This window comes from Copadichromis virginalis, linkage group LG12 (genome assembly GCF_057382275.1).
Source record: "Copadichromis virginalis isolate Kocher_CV1m ecotype Utaka linkage group LG12, C_Virginalis_male_GT1.1, whole genome shotgun sequence".
Lineage (NCBI taxonomy): Eukaryota > Metazoa > Chordata > Actinopteri > Cichliformes > Cichlidae > Copadichromis > Copadichromis virginalis.
In genome coordinates, this window is record NC_140629.1 from 20,457,130 (window position 1) to 20,471,117 (window position 13,988).

The 13,988-nt window shown below is 40.4% G+C and overlaps 2 protein-coding genes across 2 annotated transcripts in view; both read right to left on the bottom strand.

Moving 5' to 3' along the window:
• iqgap2 (IQ motif containing GTPase activating protein 2) overlaps nt 1-7,412 on the bottom strand; it is a 40,320-nt gene extending 32,908 nt beyond the window's left edge. The window contains exons 1-3 of the mRNA XM_085475217.1: nt 7,367-7,412; nt 7,097-7,261; nt 3,947-4,046 (exon numbers count right to left, since the gene is read on the bottom strand). Coding sequence (XP_085331343.1) covers nt 3,947-4,046; nt 7,097-7,142 — 146 coding nt within the window. The 5' untranslated portion in view covers nt 7,143-7,261; nt 7,367-7,412. The remainder of the gene's footprint in view (nt 1-3,946; nt 4,047-7,096; nt 7,262-7,366) is intronic.
• Nucleotides 7,413-9,779: 2,367 nt separating this feature from the next.
• Nucleotides 9,780-13,988, bottom strand: part of sv2ca (synaptic vesicle glycoprotein 2Ca) — a 30,045-nt gene continuing 25,836 nt past the window's right edge. Inside the window, exons 11-13 of the mRNA XM_085475218.1 lie at nt 13,739-13,945; nt 13,494-13,653; nt 9,780-13,361 (exon numbers count right to left, since the gene is read on the bottom strand). Coding sequence (XP_085331344.1) covers nt 13,178-13,361; nt 13,494-13,653; nt 13,739-13,945 — 551 coding nt within the window. The 3' untranslated portion in view covers nt 9,780-13,177. The remainder of the gene's footprint in view (nt 13,362-13,493; nt 13,654-13,738; nt 13,946-13,988) is intronic.

A 13,988-nucleotide genomic window follows, 5' to 3' on the forward strand; every position in this document is an offset into this window, starting at 1 on the left:
TATATTTGATATTCAGATTAGAGCTGGGCGATATGAGATTTTTTCATATCACGATATGTTTTTTTCATTTCAGGCGATAACGATATCTATCACGATATAAGCCAAATAACTATATTTGTAAGATTTAAATGTGCCGTTGCTCACAAGTAAAATGTGAAATAATCAGCAGCTTGTTTTTATTTAAATATTTATTTCCCATAATAAGTTCAACAGGGTAGATGTACTTAAGGAACATGAGACTTTTTCAGATAAATAAAGGCAAATATTGCAAACTACACAAAAGGCAGCCGCTAAAGCGTTTAAGTTTCAAAATAGAACAAACAAAACAGACTAAATTGTCAATTCCGCTTAGAAACAAAATATTAATTCTAAAAATAAATCTTAGTTTGTTTTACAGAAGAACAGACAAAACTGACTAACTTTTGTCAATATCAAATAAACTGAGAACTAAAAGGAAATTCTCAATCTCTCCTTGTTGTATAGCTGAGCTTTTCAAACAGTTGTAACAGTTACTTTAGTCTGACAAAAGCCGAATGACGAATTAGCGCTTCCAGTCAGAGACTGAGGCTACGTCCACACGTACACGGGTATTTTTGAAAACGGAGATTTTCCGTTTTCGTTTTAAAAAATAATCCCGTCCACACATAAAGGTAGAAATGAAGGAAAACGCTGCTATGAACATGCCAAAGCAGCAGGTGGCGCTAGATTCCTAACCGTGCAGAAATGTTGGCCAATCAGAAGTCTAGAAGCCTCGGTGGGAAAAAGTAAACAAAGCTGGGGCATAGAAGCAGACCCGAGTCGTATGTGTGGAGGGACAGTAACTGTGTGTATATGTAAGCATTTAAACACTGCAGAGAGTAGAATTAACAGTAACAGTATTGTAGAAATTCATTTCACCGAAACAATAACGTGGTGCACAGTGTGACGCATGCACCAGTTTACTGTATTTCCAGACTTGCTTTCGGCACAATTTACAGTGCACGCTACTCTGTTTTTTGTCAGACTTGAAATAGCCGAAATACCTTCACACTACGGAACTTCTATGGCTCTTCCGTTCGACAATCTCTCCGGCACCATCATCTGTTTTCTCTTCGGTCACGCTCGGTTGATTTTTCTAGTCAGCACACTCATTTCCTCCATTACGCGCTGGCTCCATTACCCGCTGGCTGCTTCCCAAACAAACACACGTGCGGCTTGGCACTTGTGCTGTACGTAACAAGTCACGCGACGTGACGCTGCGGCTGTGATTGGTTCGGCTCTGCGCTACTTAATTTGGATTGGCTGACCTTTTTTTTTTTTTTTTTTTTTTTTTTGAGGACAAGAGCGGCGAGGTCTATCGCGATAGCTTAATTTCTCTATCGAGTAAAAGTTATATCGCGATACATATCGTTATCGTTCTATCGCCCAGCTCTAATTCAGATTACAGAGAAAGAAAGAAATCCAACTAGTGCATGAACACATGATGCAGGAACATCCTGCGTGGGTTACATAGCTCTCCTGTGAAGCACTTCCTGTGCTTAAAACAATGACGGGAGAACTTGTCTCCTGACGCAGGACAAACTGGTGATGCTGTTTACAGCCCTCCAAAAAAATCCCTTCCTGTTATTGTCCAATCTGTGGCTCACAGTGCTAAAACAAAATAGAGCTTTCAGGACTCTAGAACAAAGGTCTATCCCACCTCAACACATGATTACCATCCTCTTTTGCTTTCAGCTTCAGCATTTCTGACTGAACAGTGGCTTTGGGAAGCTTACGTCATGGAGCTTAGTCATGCATGTCATGAGTTGTCTTTGTGTGTGCCAGTGTGTCTGTAAATACAGAATTTTATTTTACATCTCAGGCTAAAATGTATCCAAAGATTAGGGTAATGCTGTTAACTAAAAAGCAAACATGACAATTTAGGCCTCCAAGCGATCCTGCATCAAAGCAAACAAGAAAGCTCCCAATCCAGAAAAACTACAAATGTAAACCACCATTTGTTTACTCTGTGGTGAGAGTACAAGGTCTCCTTCCAGAATCTTCTGTGCAACTGTGTGTGTGAATTGGGGAGAGGGAGGGGGAGGGTCTATTAACTGACATCCGTTCTTGTCAGTTGATAGATGTTTAAAAAAAAAAAAAAAGTCTGGCTAAAATGAAGCAATCGTCCTGTGAAATATTAGCAGATGTTTCATTTAAGGTGCGAGTTAATGTGCAACATACAACAGAAACAATTCAGGTAGTTAAACCTTTATGAGTTTGACCTAAACTAATTAGGCACTGCAAGCAAAGCACTGTTAAAACAAAGCATGTCTGTCCATCCCACATGCTGTCAGAGATAACAATGTCACTGACCCCACCAGCTGTTTGTTTGTTTGTTTTTTCCTTTGAGTCCCTTTGCTGCAGAAAGATTCCAGTTTTTTGTCTGTCCAATTGTCCCATTAGGCTTTTATACAGACGACATGTAAATAAAATGTTTAAAATGACAAATTGGGAAATTGCTGCAGCTTCAGGATCCCGGGCATGTTAGGCATGCTGGGTCATCTGCTGACACCAACCTTACTGGTTTTTACCACTGTTAAAAAGGGGGCTAATTAAACTGTGCCTTCAGGTGTACTGGGTTGCTTACTCATGGTTGCTTGACTTCAGTGACTGCTTACACCTGACTCCAGAGACCAGAACCTAATCCCCTGCCCTCAGTGGTTTACAGCTTTGTTAAAGGTCTGTCTTAATCCTAATCTAACTTGACACATTTCAAAGAATGGAGGTGCAATTCAATGGCTGAAAGGTGTCACAAGCTCCAGGATTTTATTTATTTATTTAGTATTTATTTATTTATTGTCATTGTCAAGAACAATGAAATTGCGTTTGGGGCTTCCATACAACCCAAAAAAAAGAAGAAAAGGGGAAGCTAAAAGGGAAACTGAGAAAGTTAAACATAGTATTTTTAAAGGCTAACCTGGTGTATTAATACAAAAACTTTCTCACTAAAAGTTCTCTATGCAGTTCAGTTTACCTTCTGCTAAAGTGTTTCCTGTCAGCTATAAAAAGACTGAAGTGTCATCATATTGGTGTGACCAGATTATGATGAAAACCTGAAGCTGTGTTCAGTTAAGTCTTATTGTAAACCCTTAAACTCTCTTGTGTCATAAGCAGATAATATAGGCTATTCAAACAGTCTTTACAGGGTCAAAGTTCAGCTGGGAAACAAATCTCTGAGGGCATGTGGACGTAAAGCAAATGTGCAGTCGACACTCGGCCACAGTGACTGCAATGGATTTAAGCTGAAAAGTGACTCCAAGAAAATACTCTCTTGGGGACTGGGTGTGGTTATCAAATCTGTGTTAGAAGAAACATGATCAGACTTCCTCTTCCGTTCAGATGGATGCCAACATGAAGAAGACAGGAAGTGGTTCGCTTTCAGGTTTGCTAAGGCACCTCAAAGACTCTTCATCAGATTTGTGCTTGCTTTGGAAAACAGCTTTTTCTTCTTTTTTTTTTAAATAAATAAATAATTTCAGCTTTTAGAGAAAAAAAAAAAAGCTAAGATGAGAGTACAGTGGATAACGAGCCACTCTTTCCACTCAGTCAGCACCACCCCAGATTTAATCACACGTGCTCTTAGGAATGTTTACACCTCCATGTCATCATGTTGCATCCACGCTGATTCAGCCTTTATCCACCATTGCAGCTTCATAATACTACAAACACTGTTAACCACACACATTTGCTCTCTTACTCATAAGACTGCCCTCACTTTCACTCCATTCCTTTATTTCACAACCATTTCCTGTTCATTAAACACATAAACCTTTGTATAAAAACATTAAACAGAACTAATGATTGACCAAGAGCACACCCAACTTAAATCCTAGATGCCGTGTGAACTGTGACAAGGCAAACAATACAAAGAAAAGCAGCTGGCTTTTGTCTGCACAATGCTTCTCCCTCCATCTAACGCCCACCTTACCGTTTGGCTTCTTCTAGGTGACACAGGTACTCGTAGGCGATGTTCTGCCGCCTCCTCTCATCCATCTCTTCTGCTGACAACCTCTCATCATCCTGAATGGCTGGAAGAAAAAAAACAAAAAACACTTATGATTATATCACTGTCATCGTTTTTCATTATGCAACATACTCCATAGTGTGTTGTCCATTCTTGTTGTTCTTAATTACAGTTGAAAAGGGTTGTTTCATAAAGCTGCACAAGAACAGGTCAAGCTAATACTTAACTATAGCTCGGGCCTCCTTAGGAGCTGTGTCACTGGTATTTTTTTAGCTCTAACCAACACCAAGATCATCATGTGTGCGTCATACTCAATACAGGAAGTTGTCACAAGCATGACAACATTTTTGCATACACAAGGTTATTTTAAACACGGCACAGCAAAAGTTGCACTCGCAACCGTGACACACATCGGGAGGGTCTTCACAGTCTCCCTCCAGGTTGTAAAGAATCAGTACCACAGAAAGCGGTCTCCTCGAGGATGGTGTTTTATTACACTAACATTGAAGGTATAGGTTAAAACGGCACCTGAACAGAAGTGCTGATACCAAACATACATAAAAATAAGTCTTTTTTTTAATTACTATGAGCTGATGTGTTTAAAAACTCCACTTCATGCTTCAGTAAACCCTGCCGTGAGAGATGAAATAGTCTTTTTATTTTATGGTTTTTAAACTGGCTTTGGCGGGGTGCCGATCTGACAAGTGACTTCTGCTGAGAGTTGACCTTCACCTGCAGCTTAACGAGACCCCACCCCACGCCGTACTCCCTAACCAGCTCTAATCCGATCAAATCTATTTATTTCTGGCTGAGTAAAAGGGAAAATCTCAAGCTATGGGGCTCCTTTTACGAACAGATCTTTCCCTTTTCATTTAAATACAGGCTAGCAGCTGATGGTACACGTGGACAGGCACAGTTTTTACTCGCAGGTTTCTGCGAGTGTAAAATAAAGCCAGGTGCCCTGCAGATGTAAGCCTCTAGGAACTGTTTAACATGACTCTTTTTTAAAGATGGTTTTGCCATAATCTGCAACCACTAAGTTACCTATAAGATGGGAAATAAGAAATAACAGAAAATAACAAGATCCGCCAGTGTCAGTAGCCAATTTTTTCCCTTTCCTTTTGTGACATATCAATGTTGAGCCGGCTAACTACACAAAGACTGTCTGATGACTTAAAAGAAAAGACTTAATTACACTAGATTTATGTGATTCTTAAATAAGTAACAAAACAAAAAAAACAAGACAGACAAAAAATATCAGCACTGGCTAATAGACAAACTAGAGCATATCCTCTCAAGTTCCATTGATGTCATTATTAAATTAAATTAAAATTTAATTTATTTGATAGGGACAATGTCGTTTAGCACACAGCAGTTCCAATACAGAGCGTGAAGCTGATGTGCTGCACAGAGAGTTTACATATATTGCTAATTTGTCCCTAGCTGGACTTTTACATCCATCAGTGCTGAGATGTGTTTCAGAAAGGTTCGCATTGCTAAACAGTGACATCAAACTCATGGCAGTGGAGCTTCTGCACACCTGGGCCAAGTGCAAACTTTTCTATTCACAGAGATCCTAAAACAAAAGCTACAAAAGCCAGTTTAGAATCCTGACTTTACTGTAGTTTTGTTCAATTTTATGCCCACATTGCATATATTCTACCAATCATGCCAAACCAACTTCATATGTAGGTCATTAAACCCTTTTCTAGCCTGAATATTTTAAAACTCTAAAGCACACTCTGTTAAACTTGTCTATTCAACAGCCACCTGCAGAGACATTTGTTCGCCAAGTCTCAGCAGAGGCTTGGCAAATAATACTCGCATGCGAGGAGAAGCACGGGCCAACCACATCTCTACAGACGTAATTGTCCCGCTATTTAGGCGAAATGTTTTCTAGTCTCTTGAGCACCGCATCCAAGGGTCCAACCACAGATTTGTGGTCCAGCTGTGCAGAAGACAGATGCAGATGAAAACGTATGTCAGGCACAGAAGCCCCAGCGCAGCCATTACACACTACCTCTAGTGACACACTCACACACTTCCTGGAAGAGCCTGTCTACGCTCTTGCACTGTGTTATATTTAACTATCAGGATGGGTCTGTTGCTTTTGTGTGTCACAAGATCACCGGACCTGAGTTATAGTCCCTGTGATTATGACTCATGCTTTTGTTTAGCTGCAGGGTTATTCTACACAACCTTTTGGCAGGCTACGATTCAAGGGAGGCTTTGTGGGGTTTTTTTTGGTTCATCCATTGTATCCAAGCCAAATCAATAAACTCAGGTCAGTATGAAATACATGAATAGATTTGCCTCGGGGTCCCACAGCAGCACTTGCAAATTAAAGCGCAGTTGAAGGACAACTTTGTGATTTGGGGCCAACAAATTTGGACTTGTTTGGACCCATATCTTAGAGAGTTTGCAGCATACTACTCTCCCTTATCTGGAGACACACTTCTTATTGATTCACAGTAGCAAGATATGATCAATAAAATATAATGATTCAAGTCAGATGCTACAGAAAGAAGAAGAAAAAAAAAAAACAGCACTGGGGGTAATACTGCCTATTCTCAAAGCTGTACTTTGCCCACAGACATGCTATCTACAGTAAACCTACCTGTGTTTATTGTCAGTGGACTCGGTTAAATTCTTGGCGTGCTCACGGGGTTAGGCTGCACATGTGACAGCGGCAGCAGAAAGCTCAAGTTAATGGTTAACCTGTGAGAAAAACGCCTTATGTTGGCGTCCACTGTCAAATAAACAGATTAAAAAATCATTGTGCTGCGTTTAGGGCCACCTGTGAGAGGCGAGGGGAGAAAACTAGGTCTCAAATAACTATTAGTAGTATTATTGAAGCATCCAGGATGTGGTTTCTTTCACCTAAAACCTCTAATAGCCACTCTTCATCCGCATTTTAAGCGCACCGTCAGGGCCAGCCACACCTACTGAAGGTATCCCGCAGCTAGTGGTGCAGCTCACCCACCTGTTGCTCAGCAAACATCCCCGCGAAGGCACCGAAACGTTAGCTCGTCCTCATCCTCGCAACCAACCCACGTTGGGGTAGGAGTCAGTAGCTTTTTTAGCTCTAAAACAATCAAACACGATCTCACTTACTTCCATAGCGTGGCCTGTGTAACGCTGCGGTCTCTTCATGGTACATCCTGCCTCGTTTCCTCCACCCGTGAACTCGTCTCAACTGGAAATAACTTAAGTTAACGTTGAAGTTACCCGGCGACCGCGCCTCTCGGCAGATACAGATGTGAATAAACTAACTGGTAACTGGGGGAAGAAAAATAATAGTGATGTATATGGAGAGAAAAAAATAGGCACAGCTGTGTCCAGAAGTTTCATGAAAGTGCTAACTGTGCCTTGCAGCAGACGAACCCCATGGTGTGCACAGCTTGTGGTGCCTCCTGAACAAAGTGCTCCTGGTCGGTGCTCTTGCCCCGCTCAGCTCTGAGCTGCAATGATTGACGGGAACGCTGACGGAGCTTTAGCACCTTGCACCACCTGCTGGTGATAAGGTGAGTCTGGGCAGAGCTTTAACTGTTTTTATTAGTATTATTATTATTTTAATTTTTAAGATGGTAAATTGTGAATGTTTAATTCTGCCTGGTGCTTTCATTATTTGTTATTTTAATGTTTTTTTTTTCTCTTAGACAACCCTGCCTTGGGTGTGTCTTTACAGGGTTTTTTTTAACGTCCTCTAATTTGCATAAAAGTTCAGGTTTCGCTTTTGTATGCAAAGTTGATGCCACAAGTCATATAAACCAGCGGTCCCCAACCTTTTTTGCGCCACGGACCGGTTTGTGCCCGACAATATTTTCACGGACCGGCCTTTAAGGTGTCGCGGATAAATACAACAAAATAAAACTAGTACCGGTGACCGGTACCGAAAAAAATAAGATTTATTCATAACACACGTGAAAAGACCCAGGAAAACCAAGTTAACGAAAAAACGATAACAAAATAACGCTAAAAACCGATAAAACCCCTGAAAACCATACATTTCACACCTGAGTCTCACTCTCGCGGCCCGGTACCAAATGACTCACGGACCGGTACCGGGTTTCCTGATATAAACTTACTAGTACAACGTGTTCTTATCATAAAAGGCCATCGTGGGAGGTTAAAAATATCACTTCAAGATATTATTGCGTAAAAAATCTTTCTAAAATCAATTAAAACTTTTAGACTGTATGAGGACAGCGAGACAGAGACGAGTTGTTTGCGGGGCTGATGGACATACTGGCAGGCAAGGTCAGGCAGGAGCCTCTGTGGACTATGATCTTTGTAGACAAGATTGTGGTCTGGAGGTGTAGGTATGCTCTGGAGTAAAAAAAACAATATCTGTGACAGAATATCTGTGTGTGGATGAGAGGGTGGGTGTGACAGTGAAGATGCTAGGAGAGGTAGTAGAGGAAGTGAACGTGGATAAGTTTAAATACCTGGAGGCGGGGAGACATGAAGAGTGTTGGGTGATTTTTGACAAATGAATAGCAGCAAAAATGAAAGAGACCGTTTAAAAGATGGTTGTGAGTTGTGCAGTGATGTAAAGTTTGGTGGTGGCATTGACGTAAAGAGGTGGAGCTGGAAGCAGCAGAGTTGATGTTAAGATCTTCTTTGGGAGTGATTAGAAATGAGTAGATAAGAGAGACGGCTCAGGCTGAGCAGTTTGGAGACAGAGTTAGGGAGACAAGTCTGAGAAGTTTTGGACATGTGGAGGATGTTAAACATAGAGCTGCCAGGCAGGAGGAAAAGAGGAAAACTGCAGATAAGATTCATGGATGCAGTGAAGGAGGAGATACAGAGCGTTGGTGTGATCGAGGAGGATGCGTGAAATAGGGTGAGAGTGAGGCAGATGACCCACTGTGGTACCCCCCAAAAGGGAGCAGCCAAAAGAAGTCTGTATACAGAAGAGTCTATACCGACTCTTTATACATTAATCATTGGCAGCTATTGCAATGATTCACGTCCTCGATTTTGGCCACTAGGAGGCAGCATTACCTCGAGGACACAGTTACTCTAACCACGTGTTTATCTGCATGTATTCATTTGGCAGGTATGCAAAATGTTGGAAACGGTTTCCATTGTGGTACAATGAAATGAAAAAGATTACATCCACACAATTTTTGATGTGGAGGCCACATTAAAACCATATCTTTTACTGGGTTGGCACAACAACTGTTACATTTTTCTATTTATGTATTCTTTTTTTCTCTGTGGCATCATCTTTTATTATTTTTGTTTTTGTATATCCTCTTGTTATTTTCTTCTGTGGGCTGAACTGTCATGTAGTGTTATATAACTGCTGAAAACTGTAATATTATTAGAATTTAATGGATGCTTGTGCTGCTTTAATGTCTCCACATGGCAAAAGGGACAGTAAAGCAGTCGTTCAGCAAAAGACCTGCAGAAAAAGTAGCTAGTGGTTGTAACTTCAGTTTTCTAAGTATGTGCTTCACCCGCTCATGGAATTTGGAGCGATTGTGTAGGTGTCCCCAAACATCCCATGAGTTTGGAGTGGCCTGTCCACTCTTTGGCTCTAGCACTGTCCATAAACACACCCGCCCACTATTGCGTCAAAAATGAGTGTAAATGCTGCACTCTCTCAAAGAGTTTCTCCAAAAACTGAACTTTATAGCCTTTCTAAACTATTACTGTTTAGTTAAACTTACTACATACACATAAATTTAAGGCTTATGTTGTCTTATGCACATAAATGATGTTTACAGGAGCATCAGTATTAATATTAATCTGAGGTGTAGCACAAGCATGACACAGAAGAGTAACTTGCTAGAGAACATAAGTTTTATTATATATGTTCAAAAGCAGCACAGTCTGCAATCCCTGCTTTTCCAGTTTCTAACATCAATCACAGGGAATTGAATATTTGGCAAATACATCTTCACATTTTCTCACACTTGCTGACCACTGAACATCAAGCTCAGTCATCCCTCAGGCCCTTCACAATTAGTACTCACAACTTTATTGTTGACACACATCTGGCTATCCCCCCTCCCCTCAAAAATAGATGAACAAAACATACGAGTGATACATTCACGTTTTCCTCAACAAAAATCTTAATATTGTCATCATTTTCTCCCAGAAGAATTTATAATAATGAAAAAAAGTTGAGCATAAAAGAACGCAAGTTTTCTTACGTACATGCAAGTGTAACGCATACACAACCACGCACGCACAGAGTAGCAGGTAAAAGCTGAGGACCAGCGGATGTACAACAGAGATACAGTATATGGACTTATCGCTTGGACGAAGCCGGAGACACACGTGTCCCCTCAAGGAGCTGAAACATTTAACCCAGAAACTTCACTAACATCAGCTTTGATATGTACATAATATTTACATTCATGGTTACATACACAAGCCCACACACACTCTCCCTCTCAGACTCGCTGTCTTTTGCATACACACAAATACAGTACATATAATCAAAATCCCTAAATACACCAACATGTTAGGTAATATTACTTCTCCGGTACAACAATGCAGGTTTTTCATTCATACTGATGACTCCTTCTGATATTCTTTGCTACTGACATAGGTCAATATTGCTGGGCAAGTTTTTTTGTTTTGTTTTGTTTTTTTGTAATTTAGATTCTGTATGTCATACTTTTGTTTTAAAAATATTTAAATTATATATATGTGCTCAAAAAATATGTTGCACAATAGCAGCAGACTTCACTTTCCAACTTATTTTACATATTCTGGCAATGATGTGCACAAGTACAGTACAGTTTTTGTTTTTTTGAGTAGCTGAGAGAGAGCCACCTGCAGCACAGACACAAACCAGGTCCACACTGAAGTTACAGATGCCACAAATACAGAGAAATGCAGGTTAAGGTTAGCTAACACCACAGAAAATACAATACACACGTTTATTATTCAAAACTGAGAGCAACTGAATCTGGGGGGAGGGACGGCATCAAATTTTTTTCCTGATATCTTTATTTTATTATCTTCATCATGATGTGCATTGAGGTCAAAGACATGCTGTACAATAACTCATATCACCTCAAATTGGTTTGAGATGATATGAGCTTTGCTGAAAACAGCCATCAGTAGATGGGTACATTGTGGTCATAAAGGGACGGACATGATCAGCAACAATACTCAGGTAGACTGATGCTCAGTTGGTACTATGAAAATTTCATCACACTATTACACCACCAGCAGCCTGACACACTGATGTAATGAAGGATGGATCCATGCTTCCATGTTGTTTATGCCAAATTCGAGACTCATTAGACCAGGCAATTTTGTTGTCCAATTTTGGTGAGCTCATGTGAATTGTAATCTTAGTTTCCTGTTGTTAGTTGACAAGAGTGACACCACATGCAGTCTTCTGCTGCTATAGTCTCATCTGCTTCATCATCAGCTCAAAGCAGCCGTGCCCTTCTCCTTGAACTCAACATCAACAAGGTATTTTCTCTTCTTTTTTTTCGGGCCATTCTTTGTAAACCCTAGAGAGGGTTGTGTGGGGAAAATCCCAGTAGGTCAGCAGTTTTTTAAAATACTAAGACCAGCCTTTCTGGTACCAACAACCATGCCATGTTCAAAGTCACTTAGATCGTCTTTCATCTTCCTTCTGATAATCAGTGTGTGCTTGATCAGGTCGTCTTGACTAAAGATAAATAGGTGTATCTAACCAAGTGGCCAGTGAGATCAAGTCTAATGAGAGGTAAAAGATTAATGTTCCCTAGAAGTTTCAGTTTTGTACAACTGTGAATATAACGACTATAACCAACAAAAATGGGGTTAATTTTGATTAAATTAAGATGCATTTAAAAAAAACGTTATGGGCTGCACCAATCCGCCGTCATAACGAGGTGGTTGTTATCTACATTATTATTTTGCCGTCTTGCATGGTAACTAACACCACAGGTCATATCTTGATGATACGATTGGTATAGCAGTGACATTTTTGCAGGAGAGAAGGAAACAAAAGTTTTAGCAAAATACGTATGTCTAACAAAAAACATGACATTAAGACCAAAAATGAATCAATATCTGTGACATATTTTACATATGTACATAAAATTACTTATTCTTTTTTTTTAATCTAATGCCTGTTCAGCTTCTGTCTGTTCCTTAAAACCTTTGGACAGCACATGACTACGGGCATCTGCTCCAGTCAAGGAGAGGCACATTAAAAAAGGCCATTCAGTATTTTTGAAAGGAAGCAGCATGACATGTTACTGCCACAAGCAGGATCCAACACAAAGCTAAATCAGAAGGATAGCTCCTCTTAGAGCTTTTTTAAAATAATACTAATAATAATAATAATAATACCACATAGAGATTTGGACAAAAGGAACAAATCATTATTTTTGGCTTTCACAAACACACAGCAGAAAATAAAAATTTCCATGTTCATATTCAACGTGACATACAATTATTGATACAGGAAAAGTGTTTCTATATGGCCTTTTTGATTCTTGGTTGGGTAAGTAGTGCAAAGGGCTTGGTCTCTGATGTAAATGGGCTTCTTTGTGAAGGTTGCTGATATAGGAGCAAATATGACACTGATCTAAATACAGCAGACTGATGTTAGATGCAAGCGAGTGAAAATAATTAGATATATGTATCTCACCTTTGCAAATGAGGTACCTGCTGCATGTTTTTCTTTATATTTATTTCTGTATGATGACTATCGGCACACATGGTCTGTGTACTGATAGTTGGTTCTGTGGGCAAGCCAGCTGTCATACAGCTGTGTCACGAGTATGAACTGTCTGATCATCTAGTCCCTGCGTTGTCACACAGCAGGTTGGCTGTGCTCATTACAGCTTGTTTTTGCACTTTTCTATCCATCTGGATTGGCTTAATAAGACTGTATCAATATTAAAAGCCTTCAGATTTTAACCGTGCAGTTTTACCACATAAGCAATGACTGCAGCTAGAAGGTGCAACCTCAACAAACCAAACTCTAACGAGAACTCTGTAGGTGAATGATTCACAAAATGTTGAACTTATCACCTCACAAGGTTTGCATCAGACACATTGTGAAAAGGTGTGTTTGCGGTTTTGCTTCACCATTTATACATCAGCGAGCTTTGAGATGTGTGTTAAGATATGTATAAAAAACCAAGCCAGCTGCACTGCTTCCTCAAAACGTTTCTCTAGGACTCTCACATCCAGATTTTAGCCCAGGTGAGCACTGCTACACTAGTGTTACATGAGGACATTCGCCCGAGTGTCAGGCAGCCGTAGTCCAACCAGGCCCCCCCCAACAAGCACTGATGACGCCATGAGGATAGGAATGGCCTTGGTAATGCCAACAAGAGAGCCAAAAATCAGGTTCCCTAGAACTGCTGCCAGCTTACACAGAGCATTACAGAACCCAAAGCCTGTTCCCCTGGGAGAGAAAATCAAAAAACAAAAACAGAAACATGTTACTCTCATAAATTGGATGAATTAGGCCCTATTTTATACACAAGTCTATACAACAATGTTATCTATAAGAAAAAAAACACGTTTGTCCTGTTACCTCCTGACAGTAGGGAAGGACTCGGTGGTGACAACATCCAGGGAGTTCCAGGCAGAGATGCTGAGGCCATTATAAAGGCACAACATGAAAATCATCATGGATTCACTGGTGCCGAACCACAGGAAAAAACAGCTGATGCCTGATAGGATCATGGAGCCACCTGAGGACATACACACATATTCAAAAGAAGAGTAAAAGTTGACACACCCATAGTGTTACCAAAGAGCCAGGTCTTACTTTCCTACCTAACATAGAGAGACGCCCAATTTTATCCATAAGGAGAGCAGACACGATGTTGCCAGGAAGAACAGCCAGGGTCCCCAGAAAGTTGATGAAGTAAACCCAGTAGGCGCTGTAGTCATCATCAAAAGTCATCTGGCACCCTGTCTTGTTGTGGGTAAATGTACTGTTGATCACCTCTGTGCCATCAATTAATTTAGATTCATCGATATCTGCCCAGAGAAGCAAAAAAACCAAAAACTTTCCCATGTTAAG